The sequence below is a fragment of the Berghia stephanieae genome, chromosome 2 (genome assembly GCF_034508935.2).
Source record: "Berghia stephanieae isolate SIO BIC M18660-M18661 chromosome 2, UCSD_Bste_1.3, whole genome shotgun sequence".
In the NCBI taxonomy this organism is placed as follows: domain Eukaryota; kingdom Metazoa; phylum Mollusca; class Gastropoda; order Nudibranchia; family Aeolidiidae; genus Berghia; species Berghia stephanieae.
The window spans coordinates 24,644,482-24,661,981 of record NC_088361.1 but is presented as its reverse complement, the minus strand read 5'-3'; the positions used below and the strand labels follow the sequence as shown (position 1 = coordinate 24,661,981).

The 17,500-nt window shown below is 34.9% G+C and overlaps 2 protein-coding genes across 2 annotated transcripts in view; one reads left to right on the top strand and one right to left on the bottom strand.

Annotated features, from left to right (window-relative positions):
* Window positions 1-6,422, top strand: part of LOC144963903 (uncharacterized) — a 25,241-nt gene extending 18,819 nt beyond the window's left edge. The window contains exons 5-8 of the mRNA XM_078897849.1: window positions 34-187; window positions 1,315-2,877; window positions 3,670-3,811; window positions 4,245-6,422. Coding sequence (XP_078753975.1) covers window positions 34-187; window positions 1,315-2,877; window positions 3,670-3,811; window positions 4,245-4,475 — 2,090 coding nt within the window. The 3' untranslated portion in view covers window positions 4,476-6,422. The remainder of the gene's footprint in view (window positions 1-33; window positions 188-1,314; window positions 2,878-3,669; window positions 3,812-4,244) is intronic.
* Window positions 6,423-11,185: 4,763 nt separating this feature from the next.
* LOC144966750 (acetylcholine receptor subunit beta-like 1) overlaps window positions 11,186-17,500 on the bottom strand; it is a 16,239-nt gene continuing 9,924 nt past the window's right edge. Inside the window, exons 5-8 of the mRNA XM_078903525.1 lie at window positions 15,420-15,565; window positions 14,029-14,252; window positions 13,429-13,565; window positions 11,186-12,541 (exon numbers count right to left, since the gene is read on the bottom strand). Of these exons, the coding sequence (XP_078759651.1) occupies window positions 12,187-12,541; window positions 13,429-13,565; window positions 14,029-14,252; window positions 15,420-15,565 (862 nt within the window). The 3' untranslated portion in view covers window positions 11,186-12,186. The remainder of the gene's footprint in view (window positions 12,542-13,428; window positions 13,566-14,028; window positions 14,253-15,419; window positions 15,566-17,500) is intronic.

Sequence of the window (17,500 nt, the reverse complement as noted above, 5' to 3'; positions counted from 1 at the left end):
AAACACATTCACATGATTCATTTTACTTGACAGCCGACTATCCCGAGTGGCAGCTGCCAGAGAAAAGAGTGAAGCAGAAGAAGGAGTGGAATCCACCAGACCTCCCATTCGAAGCCAACACGACTAACGTAGCGGATTACCCAGTGCACGAAATCAGCCCTAGAGTGGACCACAGGCCGAATAATCAGTGAGAAAGTTAAAGAACTTTAAAATGATGAGATATGTAGTAATAGACACTGCAGAATTCTGAGATTATTTCGATTGACTAGAATTCTTCATTATCCTTATTTATTTATTTATTTATTTATTTATTTATTTATTTATTTATTTATTTATTTATTTATTTATTTATTTGTATATTTATTTATCTATTTATTTTTAGCAGTATATTTATTTATTTATCTATTCATTAGTCTATTTTTTAAAATTTATTTATTTATTTATTTAATTTCTTATGTTTATTGTTTTTATTGCATGTAACTTTGATTCAGCTTTATCAGATACTTCACCATACAAAACCTTTCATATTGTATATTGTATCATTGTTTGCTTTTAAAAAAAGCTTTCTTAGTGAGAAAGATACTTCAATGATGACTGTGATACTCGTACCATGTCATTTGTTTTATCAAAGAAACATGCGGATGACTCATCATATTGATCTTGGATATATTAACTTTTATTGTGTTCTTATCTTTGGTGTCCCAGTTGTTACCAGATGTCGCCATATTATCAATTAACATTTGGCATTTTATTTGTTTTTTGTAATTAATCAATATTTCTCAAAGATTCCTCAAAATATGATTATCTTAAATTCATTGCTTTACATTTGTAGCAATATGATAACTTAGGTACTGGTCATTGATCCATGAGGTGCATAAGGCATCGATGTTATTCCAGGTTAGGCCAGCCTCTTTAATATCTTTATTCATGGATCTTGTCCATGTTTCTTTGGGTCTGCCTCTTCGTCTTTTGCCGTCAGCCGCCCAGCGGAGTGCAGTTTTTGACAAAGCATTTTCCTCCTATGTGGCAACATGTCATAGCCACCTCCTTCTGCTTTTCTTTAAAGTGGTAGCTATGCTCATGTATCTGTCTTTTCTATTAGAGTTTCATTTCTAATTTTGTTGGGCCAAAATATACTTATAATTCTTTGGAGGCATTTGTTTTGAAACAATTCCAATTTATAATAAAGTGACACTTTAAAAATGAAGGAATATAATCAAATAGCCTAATTTTACGCTAAAGACTATTTTTTTAAAGTTGGTAATACAGCGTATTTATTTGTGTGTGTTTTGTTCCTCATTTTATTTATTTCAGGCCAATCATGTCTGATCAGCCTTTTCAAGCTACTAGTGACTATAAAGAAACGTTTAGGGCACACGACTTACCTCCCAAAATGAAAAGGGAGAGAGAAAGTTGGACAAGACCAACTGAACCATTTGACTCTACGACCACGGCAAAAAGAGACTTCAAGGGCGAGTTTAATGCACCCACAAAAAGTATGAAACCAGACAGAGAACCATACAGATCTGACATGCCATTTGATCCAAATACCACTTCTGGCAATTCCTATAAAGCCCACGATTTGCCCAAAAGATACAAACATGAACCTGATGTCTATAAACGACCAGATGGTAACATGGACCTCAACACTACAAATGCTACCCAATATCAACCCCACTCTGTTCAAAAGCAGACAATGCATAAGCCAAGTTCATCGGATATTCTGAAGGGCAAAGGCCCTTTTACCAAGGAAACAAACTATCATAACAGCTTTATTGAAAAGACGACAAACCGTGTTCCAAACATGAAACCCAAGAACGACTATGAGCCACCTACAGTGGCCATGGAGATGAATACTGTCAACAAATCGGATTTCTCCAAACATCAGATTCCACCAAGGAGGAGTTATAAACCACAAAACCAACCCATGCAGTCAGACGTCCCGTTTAATGGGGACACCGATTACAAGGAAAAATTCAAGCAGTATGAAATCAGCCCAAGAGTACCAAGACAAAAAGAGGATTATATTCCATCCACTGTTCCTCTAGAAGGTCGCACAACTGCCAAGGATTCTTACAAAGGAATTTATCAGGCAAAAAGATCAGCAATCAACCCTGACAGGACCCCTGTTGTTTCAGATGCTGCATTTGATGGGACAACCACCATGAACACTGATTTCAAGAAGATGGAAATACCCAAAAGGCATTATCGAAAACTTGAAGAATATACAAGGCCTGACGGTGTGATGGACTTAGCTACCACAAATAACGTGAATTACTTGCCTCACTCTGTATCAAAGCAATCAATTAACAAACCAGGGTCATCCGGTATATTAAAAGGTAATGGAGAAATGAGCAAAACGACCAACTATTCTGGTGACTATTTCCAACGCCCTATCAACAGAGTAAAAATTCTGAAACCCGACAATGCTTATGAACCTCCATCTGAACCACTTGACGCTACTACAACCAATAACATCACTTTCACAGAGAAGGAACGAAGTAAGCGAAAAAGCTACAAACCTACTTCAGAAATTATGAAATCTACAGATCGTTTCGATGACAGTACTGACTACAAGTCTAGATTTGTACAGCATGAGCTGACTCCAAGAAAACTGAGAGAAAGACAAATCCACGAACCGCCATCTGTCCCTCTTGATACAAGAACAACTGCACAGGATTCATACACTGGGCCAATTCAAAACAAGAGAAATAGTTTTAAGCCCAATGCAGGTTATGTCCGATCTGAGGACCCATTTGAGCAAAGTACTACAGCTGGGGCGTCTTTCAAAGCTTGGCCAACTGCACCAAGATATGTCCACAAAGCTGGTGAATACGTGAAGCCAGAAGGGCACATGGACCTAACAACTATGAATAGGTAAGTGTGACAATAAGGTATTTTTTAATATATTGATAATGAATACTGATAATAATAATATTACTACTACTACTACTACTACTACTACTACTACTACTACTACTACTACTACTACTACTACTACTACTACTACTGATACAACAACAACTACTACTACTACTACTACTACTACTACTACTACTACTACTACTACTACTACTAACTACTACTACTACTACTACTACTATAATAATAATAATAATAATAATAATAATAATAGTAATAATAATAATAATATATGATGATGATGATGATTATGATGATGATGATGATGATGATGATGATGATGATGATGATGATGATGATGATGATGATGATGATGATGATGATAACAATGATATAGATGGTGATGATGATGATGATGATAATAATAATAATAATAATAATAATAATAATAATAATAATAATAATAATAAGAAGAAGAAGAAGAAGAAGAAGAAGAAGAAGAAGAAGAAGAAGAAGAAGAAGAAGAAGAAGAAGAAGAAGAAGAAGAAGAAGAAGAAGAAGAAAGCCGTTTACATTACAAATTTTAAAACAGATGCTTTATAAAAATGCTCACCACAGAGTATAGTGTGACATGTGCTTTTCACGGCTCATTCGACAAAGTGTCATTTAAGTTATCTTTAATTTTTTATTTTTTTTTAAATTTAAAAAAAATAAAAGTAATTTGTTATAATCCCAAAATTTTAAACTATTTATAATCCCAAAATTTTAAACTATTTATTTAGAACTTCCGTTTAAAATCTTTCTCAGGGAAACATACAAGGAAGTCAAAGCACAGAAGCCTTCCATGACTCGACTGAAGTCGTCCAATCTTCTTAATTATGGTGGTAAATTTGACGCCACAACAAGCTACTCTGGAGATTACATACAAAAACCTTTGGAGGGTCGCCAGGTAATTTTATAATTTAACCAACTCGCTGAGCTGATTTATTGGATAGTTTCTAATATGAGTATAATTTTAGAAAAAAAAGAAATTGATTTATGAATGCTTCGATGTGAAATTTTGGTTTATATATAAAGAATAGAATAGCACAGATGTCACAGATTTTCAATCCAATACGTTTGTCTGTTTCTTTTGTTTTTTAAATACTGAAATAAAGAAGAAGAAAATGCATCCACTATGGAATTGCAGGAAAAGGAAGTATTTTGAGTATTTCTTAATTGTGGCATAGTTTTGGAGAGGTGTGGTTTCTTTCCTTGTTTTATTTCTTTAGTTTTTTTGGGGTTTTTTTTAATTTACTCTAACAAAATCTTTTATATTGTGACATATGTTTAATATATATATATATTGTGATATAATATTACGTGCTTCATTTCATATGCAGAGAGTCAGACCCAGCCAAGAGTATGTGCCTCCAACTGTGCCTTTTGAGACAAACACTGAGTATCGGTCAAATTTACAGGGACAAGTTAAACCGAGGGAAAAGAGTTTCAAACCATCCAATGCTCTATCTGATACACTGGGCCAAAGAGACCAACATAATCCCTACAGAGTTAGACAGGACTGGCGAGATATGCTGAACATGAATACAGGAACTGCTACAACTGTTGCTTAAATCAAAAATGTTGTTGTTAATTTTTTGGTTGGCCCACTTAAACATGTTACCGTTGAAATACGAGAATATAAATATTATTATAAAAATGCAAATGAAATATATCATGGAGAGGAATTATGGGAAACTAATCTCTTGACATTGGAAATGAAAATACACCAAGACTGTTGCCTCTTTGATCTTTTATTCTGGTTTGTTTGTTCCGATTTCTTCTTCTTAGGTATTATATTGTTTTGTTTCTTTTACATATATCATTTTATCTAGTCTTACTCTTTTTTTTCTTTTTATAGAAATAAATCGCCTGTTTTGACATGCTATAGATATTTCAAAGTAATTGATATTAATTAATGTTTAAGAAATCAAATCTATACGTTTTTTTGTTGTTGATGTTAAAAGAATTATAATATTGAAATTTTTGTTGTGATCCGTATTCATAACGGTACTTTTATTTATCGTCATCACTTTATTAATTTAACGTTTATTCAATAATCGAGAATATTATAAATTGTGAATTGAAGAAAACAATAAATGCACAACTGTGCTATTAAATAACTTGTAGGTGTCAGGAAAAAAGTAGGTTAGATAAAACGTATTGTTTTATCAATGCCTTTCCATTATTGAAAAATGCTGAGGTTGATTCAAAAGCAATTCCCATCGTGTAATTAGTTTATAAGTCTAAAGAGACAATGTTTATTAATCAAATTCTTTAGTCGGTGCTTCTCTGTCTTTACCTCTAAACATGGACTGTTTGAAGAGTAAAAGGAAGATTTTGACTTAATATTTTGAAATAATTAACCACCCCACACCCTAGACCTTGACTTTCGAATTTCATCCATCTTTTTAAAGGTCTTGAACTGCTCCAGTGTCACAATTAAGAAAACTCTTTGAAAGTTGTGAGTGAAGAAAAATGTCCCTGTTTCACATTGTTTGTAGTAGGCAAACGAATATTTTAAAGACTTACATTCATCCGATCAATTTATTGATTTGTATAATTTCAAATCTTTATTGTTATGAATATATTTTGTCGCCGCCATAATATTAGGAGAGCCAATAAATCTGCAGCATGTGTGGTTGGGTGTTGAGACTTGTCTGGAGTATTACAGTTTTATGTGGGAACTTGCACTACATGGCTTGTAGTCATAAATTTCATAAGCTATATTTTTTTTATAGATTTGAAGAAACAGCTTCGTAGGATCTAGATTTTGAACAAATCACACAACTTTCTGTAGCAAATGTTTTGATATTATTTTTCTTTCTGTTCATTCTTAGATGAAGTTTAAAAAATATCTTACATTTAATATTATTTCATTTGAATTCATATATCAAACATTGTGATTTTCATTTTAAATTTGTTTTAACTACTTGTTACCAGCAGTGCTAGAATAGATTGTATATCATATATTACAGATATTGCTTCAATTCATGGATTTATACATATTTCGCTCGAACGAATCTTAGATGAAAACCAAAATCACATAAGGGAATGTTGTAAAGTATAATTAACTTAATACCAAAGCTTTTTATAACATTTCAAAGACAAAATCATTCAGTGCCATAATTTTGAATAGATTGAGTAAACCTATCCGAGTGGTAAACAATCAATGAAATAACAACGAATTCGTTTTTATTAGAATATGGAACTATCTATCTACAATCTTAATGATGACTCAATGTTTGTTCTTGCTTAACTGCAAGATTGCAATGTTTTGTGATTGATCCACATTTTGTTGTTTAAATGCAAATCGTCCATTATGCTTATATTGCATTTTTATTCGCCTGTGATAATATTTTAGATTGTAAATGTAAATTTTACTCTTTATTTGGTTTATAGATGTGTTGGATATAATGTATTTATCAACGTTTATTTAATTATACAGAAATGATTTTCGGTTTGTATCTATTGTACGTTTGCACCAATAATAAAACAATAAAATTGCTTATTCTCCCAAAGCGACTTGCCTGAGTTGGTCTCATTACAATGAATTTTCTGCCAATTAAAATGTGACCCACCTTCACAAACCGGTATTATGTCGGGACTATATCGACTCTGAAAATTAAATTTTTGATAAAAAATTTGAACATTTTTGCAACGCGAATTATTTTTTATTTAACATCATAACGAAGTAAAATTAACCCCAAGTTTCACATTGGTGGCTATATTATATTCACTTTCCACCGTCTAAATCATCCAGACGTAATACCGTTTTTGAAGCGAAGAGTCACAAATATGATTTGCTATTCTGGCAATTGATGGTCGCTTCTGATAGGTTCTCCATCCTCTATCTCATGGATCTGGCGTGTCGTATAATATAACTACTTTCCTTTTCCTGGATTGAGTTGATTTAGTTTTGCTCAGGCCCTTCCTCATATCTTTTGTCTTCTGTGATGTGGTGGTAAGTTAAGTGCCTCTTTCCCCCGGCTTAAATCATCCTTATGAGTGTACTGTATATGAAAACACATATACAAGTCTTCCTTTTTACACCAGTTATTTATTGTTTCCAAAATAAAAACAGTGGATCTATTAAAGAAAGCTGACTGCGCTAGCAGAAGATGGCGTTGGCTGGGTCATGTGGCCAGAATGGAAAAAGGGTCACTTCCCAAGACAGCCTTGTACTGGACAGCAGATGGGAAGAGAAAGCGGGGAAGACCCAAAGAAACCTGGCGAAGGACCATGGAGAAAGAATTACAGGAAGCAGGCCTGTCCTGGAACACAGCCACCGCAAAAGCAACCGATCGCAAAAAATGGAGATGTCTGGTGGATGCCCTGTGTGCCTCAAGGTCCGAAGAGGATTAAGTAAGTAAAGTAAGTAAGTATTTATTGTTTCCACGACCCATATTTTGACGGTCCATCAAATGGACAAAGGCTAATTGACACTCATGCACTGTTCCAAAACCTTCGTAAAGCCACGTCATAGTAGAATGGTCAAGTTGCCCTGCGTCTTCCTGATGATGGAGATTCTGTGGCGTCTTTATGATATGGTTTGGGTGAATGCTAAACTGCTACTAGATAGAAGCCATGGACTGTGAAAAGTAATTTACACAATGAATATAACAGCTTCAAAAAATAGCAAAATACCAAACATGACAGTACCGACAGTCTCAGGCGAGACACACAAGTAGCTGATGCTGCTGGGATATATTTATCCGTATTATGTTCTTAGACAAGACTCTTATGTTTTATTTTTTTCTTTGATACAGTATGCCAAATTAGCCCCTTATTCTATTATGTTGATCTGCTCTTACTGGGTGTGGTTCCTGACCCCCCCCCCCCCCCATAGTGAACTGGGAGGTACATACTGTGTCTTTTATCTCCCTATGTCTGCTTTCCAACATGCTTATTGTCTTTGGCTTGGAATGAGATTACTTGGTTTTGTCCTGGCCCTGGCTGGGAGGGAAACAGTCAAATGTATAATTATTGTTTTGAGAGATGATATTTTTCTCCTTGTAAATCAACTCTCTGTTATGTATTATTATATTTGTTATTTTTAATTTATAATGTAAGCATCTGAGTGTATTCCTCTTTGTTGGATTTTGTGCTCGTGTCCGGATGAGACTTATAAGTGATCTCAAGCTAAGTACATCGGTGGTAAGCTCTTAGAATCTACATCTGACCTCTATTTGTTCCCAGTTCGCCTTTGTCTTACTTTCACTTGGGTGCTTTAATTGTAATTCTAGAACTTTTTACGATCCCATTTTCTTCCTTTTTACTGGCGCTGATATAACCTAAATGTGTTTCAAGCGCCGTAAAACCCTCAAAAAAAAAAAAAACAAAAACAAAAACAAAAAAAAACAACGATATGCTCTTACTGTGAGCAGTATCTCCGCCAGCCTGCGCTGTGTTATGACCAAACATTATAGCAAGCGCTCTTCAAAGTAAACATACACACACACATACACACACACACACACACACACACACACACATATTCGTTTCTTCTTTTTAGCTCCCAACTTTCCCTCCCGCCTTCTTGTCTTCGTTCTTCCTTCTTCTTCATTTCTATTCAAGAAACAAAGAGTATGGGCCTCAATATCGAAAATACATGCACTTTCGTATTGTTTTTTTTTTTTTTTTTTTTACTTTGGATTATTTCTTCATAATATCAATAGCATTAGAAGATAATGCAGATATATTATTAATGAGCCTTTAAAGCATATTTTCGGGAGTTGAGCCTGAGTTAGAAGGAAAGCACGCTGCACTGACACTGACAGACAAACGTTCTGTTCAAAGGGTGGGAAGTAATTTACTGGCGTGTCTTGATAGCTCTAGAATTAGAAATGGGGACAAATTCCCGCTCCAGGTTGACTCGAATTTTAGGGTCTTGGTTCGAATCCCTATGGATTCAAATTAAATGAAAATTGTGTAAGGCATGGAAAGGTGTTTATGTAACAAAGCCAGACAAAGCAGAGAGAGAAAAAACTCGCCTTCTTAGATTTAAAAAAAATGACCATTTATATAGCGCAATATTCACTAAATGTACTCAAAGAGCTTTACAAAGCTTTCAATGACCAACAGCAACAGTAACATGTAGAACGAGACATGACGCCTGTCAGGCGAAATTACATTTTTTCCGGACAGAGACAACGCTGTTAACGGCCAGGTACTCATTTTACACCTGAGTACGGTGAGAGAATGTGAGTAAAGTGCCTTTTCCAAGGACTCAACTATGCGCCGAGCGAGGCTCAAACTCAGGACCTTCCGATCCGAAAGCGAGTGTCATGCCACAAGACCCTATAGCCGCACAATAGATAGACATGAATGGAGATTTTCTTTTCCTTCCGTTTTAGATTATGTCAAACAATTACACTTATAAGTGACCTATCGGTTCAATAGGGTATCCTGTTGTGTTAATAACGATGCAAAAAATGATTTAAAGTCAATATGAATAAAAATGGTAGATTTTAGCTTTTGCTATTTAAAAAAAACGATGTCCATTGTCCCAAATGGAACATATAAACTTCTCCCATTTGTTGATTATTTTGTTCACTGTGAATTCAATCTCTAGCAATTAAATCAAGCATGACGAAAACTGTTTTGAGGCGACGGGTCACATATAAGGCATACAGGAATGTCAATGCATTTTGTGGATTTGTTTATTGTCAATCCTTTTATTTTTCCTCTATTTAGGACACATATAGTCTTCACTTCAAGCATATTTATTCATGACAAAATAAATGCTAATGATGATGATGATGATGATGACGACGACGACGATGACGACGACGACGATGATGATGATGATGATGATGATGATGATGATGATGATGATGATGATGATGATGATGATGATGATTATGATGACGACCATATTATTGATGACATTGATGATGATGATGATGATGATGATGATGATGATGATGATGATGATGATGATGATGAGGGGGAGGCGGATGTTAATAATCATGATGAGAATGATACAATGTCTCTTTTAATGAAAATGTCTTTGCTGTGGAATGCCAAACGTTGACCTGATCAATGAGAATGTTCTAACGTTACTGGCCAATGGTTAGACCAAATCAACATTTATTCTTGTCATTATATCAGCATTAAGTAGTCGTAATGGTAATGATGTTGATGTGGTGGCTGTTGTAGTAGTAGTGGTAGTGATGAAGATGTGGTGATGGTGGTTGTAGCAGTGGTAGTGATGATGATTTGATGGTTGTGGTGGTTGTAGTAGTGGTGATGGTGATGATGATGTGGTGGTGGTGGTTGTTGTAGTAGTGGTAGTGGTAGTAATGATGTGTTGGTGGTGATGATAGTAGTAGTGGTTGTGATGATGATGTGATGGTGATGGTTGTTGTAATAGTAGTGGTAATGATGATGTGGTTGTGGTTGTAGTAGTAGTAGTAGTAATAATAATAATGATAATAATAATAATAATAATAATAATAATAATAGTAGTAGTAGTAGTAGTAGTAGTAGTAGTAGTAGTAGTAGTAGTAGTAGTAGTAGTAGTGGTGATGATGACATGTGGTGGTGGTTGTTGTATAAGTAGTAGTAGTGCTGGAGATGATGGGGGACGTTGGATGTAGAAATGGTATTGATAATATGGTAGTGATGATGCTGTGGATGTGGATGTAGTAATCGTGTTAGTGATGATGATGTGGTGGTGGTTGTTGGTGTAGTAATGTTTATAGTGATAATGATGTTGTTATGGTGGTTGCAGTAGATATGGTAATGATGGTGATGTGGTGTGATGGTTGTGGTTGTAATAGTACTATTGGTGACGATGACGTGGTAGTGGTGATTGTAGTAGTGGCAGTGATGATGATGTGGCGGTAGAGATTAAGTGTGATACAGACCAGTGATCCAACACGTGTGTAAATTTGTAAAACTTCAACGACACACCATGTAGTACAAAGAAGACTTACGACTTGTGATCACTGAATTCATTGTTATTTCTATTTGAACGGTGGGCTGGGTCGATAAAATTGTTTATATATTATGATGACATCTTGGCTTATTCAACGGTGGCTGGGTCGATAAATTTGTTTTGATACATAATATTGTGATATTTGGGCTTGCTTGGTGTAAACTGAGAAAAAACATTATTTTGCCCTGTTCAAATACAGATATATCAAAACAACCAACGCCCAAACATTTTAAACCTTAAACTTGATCAATATAGTGAAATCCTGATATTAGAGTTGACTTTAAGAGTAATGACTTTTTGCGGATTTTATCGTATCATTTAGTCTAAAGTTTCTTTTACTGGTTTTTTGTTGGTATTTTTTTTTTTGGTTGTTGTTTTGTTTTAAGTTTTTTTTTTTTTGTTTTTTTTAAATTATGGTCTTTGTACATCATTAAGCATTACGATCAGTCACTAGTCGTCCGCCAGGTGTCTTTTTTGGGGGATTTTAAAGGGTGAAATATGCGGCAAAGACATTTTTTCTTAATTTTTTTTTCTAAAAAAAAAAAAAGACGAATTATGCGGCAAAGACATGCGGAAGACAAAGTTATGCGGCGGCATATATGCGGATGCCGTGGCATTTTCTTGGAGGGACAGAATTATTTATTCAGCGTAGTGACAATCAGTACGGGAATGTACACATTGATATTAAAGGTAATAGAAGGCCAGGGAAGTGTATTGTGTGTGTGTGTGTGGGGGGGGGGGGGGGGGGGGGCTGGATGTGCGTGTTTATTGGGTTTTTATTTCTACGCAACTATGCAAAGAAACTTTTAAAAATGTAATATATGCATTGGAAAGTGAAATACGCGGCCGCATGATTCGCATTTTTCTGGAGGGCCAGATTAATGTTTAATTATCTATTCCGATATTTGACTCGAATCATTTTGGATATAACAGCATGTTTATCCCCATATTATTACGAATATGATTAGAAACGGGTACTAACCACCGCCGAATACACAGTAATGTGGCTAGTTATCAACAGGACGGGTTAAATCGTGATCTTTTATTCTTATTGCCCGAATCATCTCTATTTTTTAGACTATCGTCATTGATAAGCGCCAGCCAACAATGTTAAGATGGTTAAAATGTTAATAATTAAAAACAAAAAAGGGGAAAAAAACATTTCTCTATTTTCTGTAGCCCTCTTACGATTAGGAATATCATGAAAACGATACTGGACAAGACCACCAATTGTAAGCGTCAACATTACTATGATGGATTAAATGATAATAATAAGGAAACCTGTCCAAACCTTCCATCTGATTTTTTTTTGACAACACCGATAATGTTAAGCGTCAAGAGAACTAATCATGCTTATCCTCTAAAGCCCCACCGATCATAAGTGTCATAAAAACTATGACGGTTAAAAGAATAATAAATAAGCTAATAGAGACAAAGAAGACAGCGTCAAACGTTTCTGATACGATTGGCCAAGTGATGCGCTCTTCTTCCTCCACCTCGCTTGGTTTTTCAGAGACAAGTATTTTGATTTTGCCATTGGACATCACGCTAGGAGATATTTTACCCGTCTTCAGCCGTGATACGACACTAGTCGTTGTAGCACTGATTTCTCGCCTCTTGTCCAAAAGGTCCAAATCGTTGTCATCGTTATCGTCTTTAAATGGGTTTGACTTGAGGTGCATCAATGATCTTAGCTTCCTGTGAACAAATAGTACAACACATTCAGGGGCGTGGCTATATTGGTTGATTTGGTGCCTGGCACCGCTTCCATCTTTTAAAAATGGATTACAGCATTTTCAAAAATAATAAAACTGAGGAATGCTATCTACCCCCTCTTACATAAGTAAGTCTTACATGAGTATATCTTTTCTTTAAGTTTTTTAACTTTCTTTTGTATTTACAAATATAGCATGTGTAAGTCATTTTCTTCTGATTCTGGCACCACCTCATACTGTAAGCATGCCACGCCACTGCAACACATACATATACATTATGATATTTGGGGCGCTCTTGGCTCTCCTCTATATTCAAATTGTAATATCATTTGTCAGGATTACTTGGCCACTTGAAGCACTTTAAGTAATTCATTAGATTATATTTCTCCGAACCTTTTTTGTACACGTCAAAATGAAATAGATTTTTTTTTTAATCGATAGAAGATAAAGTAAACTTTTGATTGGGGCATGATTTAATCCTCTAATTATATTGACGAAATTCGTCCAAATTGATGACTATTAAAATTAACTGAACGATTAAATGTCTATTCCTGACATCCAGGTTTGACCATTCTCTGATTGGAGTCGCCATCTTCAAAACAATGGCGATCAATATTGAGATTTTTTAAAATGGTGGTGATGAAAATTCGCAGCAAGGAAAAAAACTAAATTTCCGGTGTTTCTAAAAAATGTTTTGTGGTTTAAAAAAGTATGCCATTTCCCATTTTCTTTTTGGACAGCCCTCGTATGTGAGAGAATTTGTTTTTTTAAATTACCACCCAATTGACCGTCAAGATAGTAAAGAGCTGAGTGATATCAGCTTCATTTGATCAATACGTTCTGACTAATATCTGTCCCGTTAAGTCTTACCGTGTTATGACTGTCATTCTCCTTCCAACGTTTTCTACCTCAGAAGTGTGATGCCAATGTAGAATTAGAATGGATAAGACAACGGCGATGGCTGTGACGCCAAGGAGTAGGGTCATATAAACGGAGAGTATTGAAATCTGAAGATATAATAAAAAATAAATTATGATGCATTAAATATATAATATATAAATCCATACCGAGTTTATATTGTGAATATCAACGATTTTGATTAACGCGCTCTCGCACTTTACACTAATATATCTCTTTATCGACACGTGCATTTGACCTGAATAGATTGTCGCAAGAAAAAGAAAAAGACTAAATAAAATAAAATAAATTAATTGATTAATAAACAAATGAAAGAATAAATAAATAAATAATAACCGGGTTACCATATAGCACAATATCCATTCACTTTTTGCACATTTGATACCCAAACGCAATGATGGGCTTGTTTTCAATTTAGTGTAGGCTATATGAATGAGACCACAACTACTTGTGATATTAAACTTGCAGATAAGTACGAGTGCACGCAGTTTCTATAATCAAATTCTGACAATGAGCACAACATTGGCATTTTAGAATTAGATATTGCTTTACCTGTAGAGAAGTCTGGGGCATACTTTCTGATATGATTGTCAGATACACAGCATAGGACAACAGGACGGTCATACTCATGCCCACTTTTTCTCCTGCTTCAGACGGCAGGTAAAAGACTGCGGATGCCGTCAACGATAAGAATAGAATAGGGATGATCATGTTCATGACGTAGAAGGTTCTCAATCGTCTCAACTTGAAGCTGTACGCTAACTTCGTGAAACTATCTGCATGTAAACGTATGAAAAGCAAAACATAATTTATTTTTTTAAATAGCGAATTATATGAACACGTGATCAATCAACTTAAATTGGTATTAAGTTGGGGTAAACAGCTTCTAAAAATTGAATTTTTAGCTCAACTTGTAAAACTTGAGTTAAACTAAAAGCATTCAATGAGAAGGACGAATACTGTTCTTAATAACCATAGAACTTAAACTTGCTCATTCTCATTATTTTGACTTTAAACTTGATTTTCAATAATTTGAGTTTTACATCTTAATTCCAAAATGACGCAGCTCGTCACACATTTATTCAGAATGATTCCTCATCATTATATATAGATAGATACACATTTGTTCAACAATCATCATTTTCATCCCGAATCGGTTTTACAAAAATTGGATTTCTGAAGAAATTTTTCACAATCTTTTTTAACTCGTAAGTGGAGTTTTAAAAAGTATATCATGAATTTAATTAGAAAGTCCAATTCTTGATCCATACTTATCACTGTATCAAATGCTTGTTTTTGTTAAGTTTTGACAATTCTTCAATGTTTTATTTCCATCTGTCCAAGTTGATCCTCACACAATATGTAATTTGAAATTGCCTTTCATGTTTTAGAAACATATGCTTTTATGGGTAAGTTCATTTCCTAACCATGCTCATAGTCCCAAGAGGTTGGTCGACATAATTTAGTCTGGGCTTTTCAACCTTGATGCGTCTCTCTTGATGATCTTACCATGCGCTGAAGCTCATAATGGCATAGCGCCTGTGATCATTAAGAGCACATTGAATTAATATAAGAGGGGTGGAAACAAAAAGAGAAGGCAACCACGTTGTGATGCGAAAGAAACATCATCAATAGACAATTATACCACCGCTTTTCATTGTGTTCAGATCTCTTTTACTTCTAATACATTGAACTAAGATTACCTTTAACTTTTCAAATAAAAACCTGAGATCTAAAAAATTCAGGGGCTCAAATCTGGTTGATCATGAGTGAAATTTGCAAGGTCAGTAGACTATTGCATTATGAGTTGACAAAACGCCCATCTTCAAATTAAATTTTACTTCAAAAATCAATAAACAGGTCATAAACCTGTGAAACATTATTCTTAAACTTGATACTTCAGGGAGTTTAATGGCTTAAATTAGGTAATGAAGTATACTAACTCTCATCTGGAATAGCCTCTAACGAGGACGCAACTAGCTCCCATGTCCCACTGGGGCTGAATCTTTCTCTGACAATATCTGTTATATTTGGTTCTAAATCTAGATCCACTTGGTCGCTGGTTGAAACCCATGTGCTGACAATAACACTGCAACACAGAAAATATAACACTATAAAATGAAACACCACCTGTTCATAGTTCTACATGGACGAAATCCAAAACATTTGTCTTTTTCAGTTAAATTGAAATTCACTTTAAAAAAAACAAAAACAACCACCTTTACATCTTCGATGTAACGGTCATTTAAAAAAAAAACAATCAACAAAGAGTTGAGTAACATCAATTTCATTTATTTTCTTATTTATAACAACCAGCTATATTTGTCCGAGCACGGGGTGTCATTTATACCGTGTCTATCTATCTCTCTATTTTTCTATCTACACTGTATCTATCTATCTATCTATCTATCTCTCTTTATATATATATATATATATATATATATATATATATATATATATATATATATATATATATATATCAAGACAATATAGGATGCCATGATTGATGTTAACTATGAATGACAGATTGATGGTTTCTTCAACGCAAATGCGATACGACAGACAAAGGACATCCTGGATTTATTTGGTGACGCACATTAAAGAGTTGCACCAAGCACTTTACCAAATTTACACCATCATCACCTACATGCCACTCGCTTTTTTTTCTATTACCTGATTAAAAGAAAGATACAAACAAAGCAATGCTCCAGCAATTCGAGAGAAATTTCGAATCACAAAACAAAGAGATGGCAAAACCATTCATCTGGATTTTGAAAAGGCTGCCCACGAGGCTGTCAAAGACGTCTAGCTGCATGTACTCTCAGAGGATGCCTTTTTCACCTCAAGCAAAGTTGGTGGTGCAAAATTCAAGAATTTGACCTTTCAACAAATTTACAAGGAAAATAAATAAGCCGCTGGGCAGTATTTGAAGTTGACATTTGGCCTTCCGTTCCTGGACTGTTTGGAAGTTAGTGACGGCTCTACCTTTTACATGATTTGTGGGCTTCAGATCACGATGGAAAACCAAGTACAAAGAATACCTGACAAGGACATACATCACACGTGTTCCCTCCTCATCTTTGGGCCAGCACAGATTGCAGGGAAACAAATGGATGTAAATCGTTCCATAAACACCTGAACAGTCTGTTCTATGCTGCACCCCCACCAATATTTGAACTAATTGAATGACTGCAAGATATCATGGAAGAAAGCAAATTTAACTGCACTCAAACAACTCAAGAAATTCAAATTATAAAGATGAAAAAATAAAAGAATGGATATTATCACTTCAAGAGTCCTTCACGACCGGATCGATTACAAGATTTCAATACATTCAGTAGGCCGTAACATTTCACTGCCAACAATAACTCTGTAAATAAAATTGCCGATGCTGGAATTCACCAATGATTTTACCGGCGATTTTACATTTTATCAGCATTCATCTTTAGAACATCAAATATTTCTAAGGCGGCCTCAAAGCATGAGACATTCCCAAGCCTGTGAGAACGCAGAGGGGAAGTGTTTAAGTTTTTTATCAAAAATATTCAGAGTGCCTCAAGTATCTATCATTTCGATATCGACAGCATATTAAAATGGTGAAATAATCGAAATGATTATGGATATTAAATTGGGGGGGGGGGGGGGGGCTCTAATTATCACATGGCGACATTCTTTGGTCAAAAACAGTGTTTTTAAAGTCATATGGCGGCTTTCTTTGATCTAAAGTATTATTCCAAATGACATTCACCCAACCAGTGTGTCATAGACGCTATGCATGTCTGTAATTTACTCACACCAAACATATAAAACGTTCCAGCCAACAAGAATACGTGTCTTTAAAACGTTTTTATATTACTATTCAAACATTTATTTAGTGAGAAGTGATCATACAAAGGTGTTCTAAAAACAATAACAAAGAAACTCTGTGTGTTGTTTCACTTTGCTGATAGAAAGCTGAAAGACATTTTAATTCCGAGATAAAACTTTCGCGTTCGGTTCCTCTTCGTTTCGGCAACTGAAAACA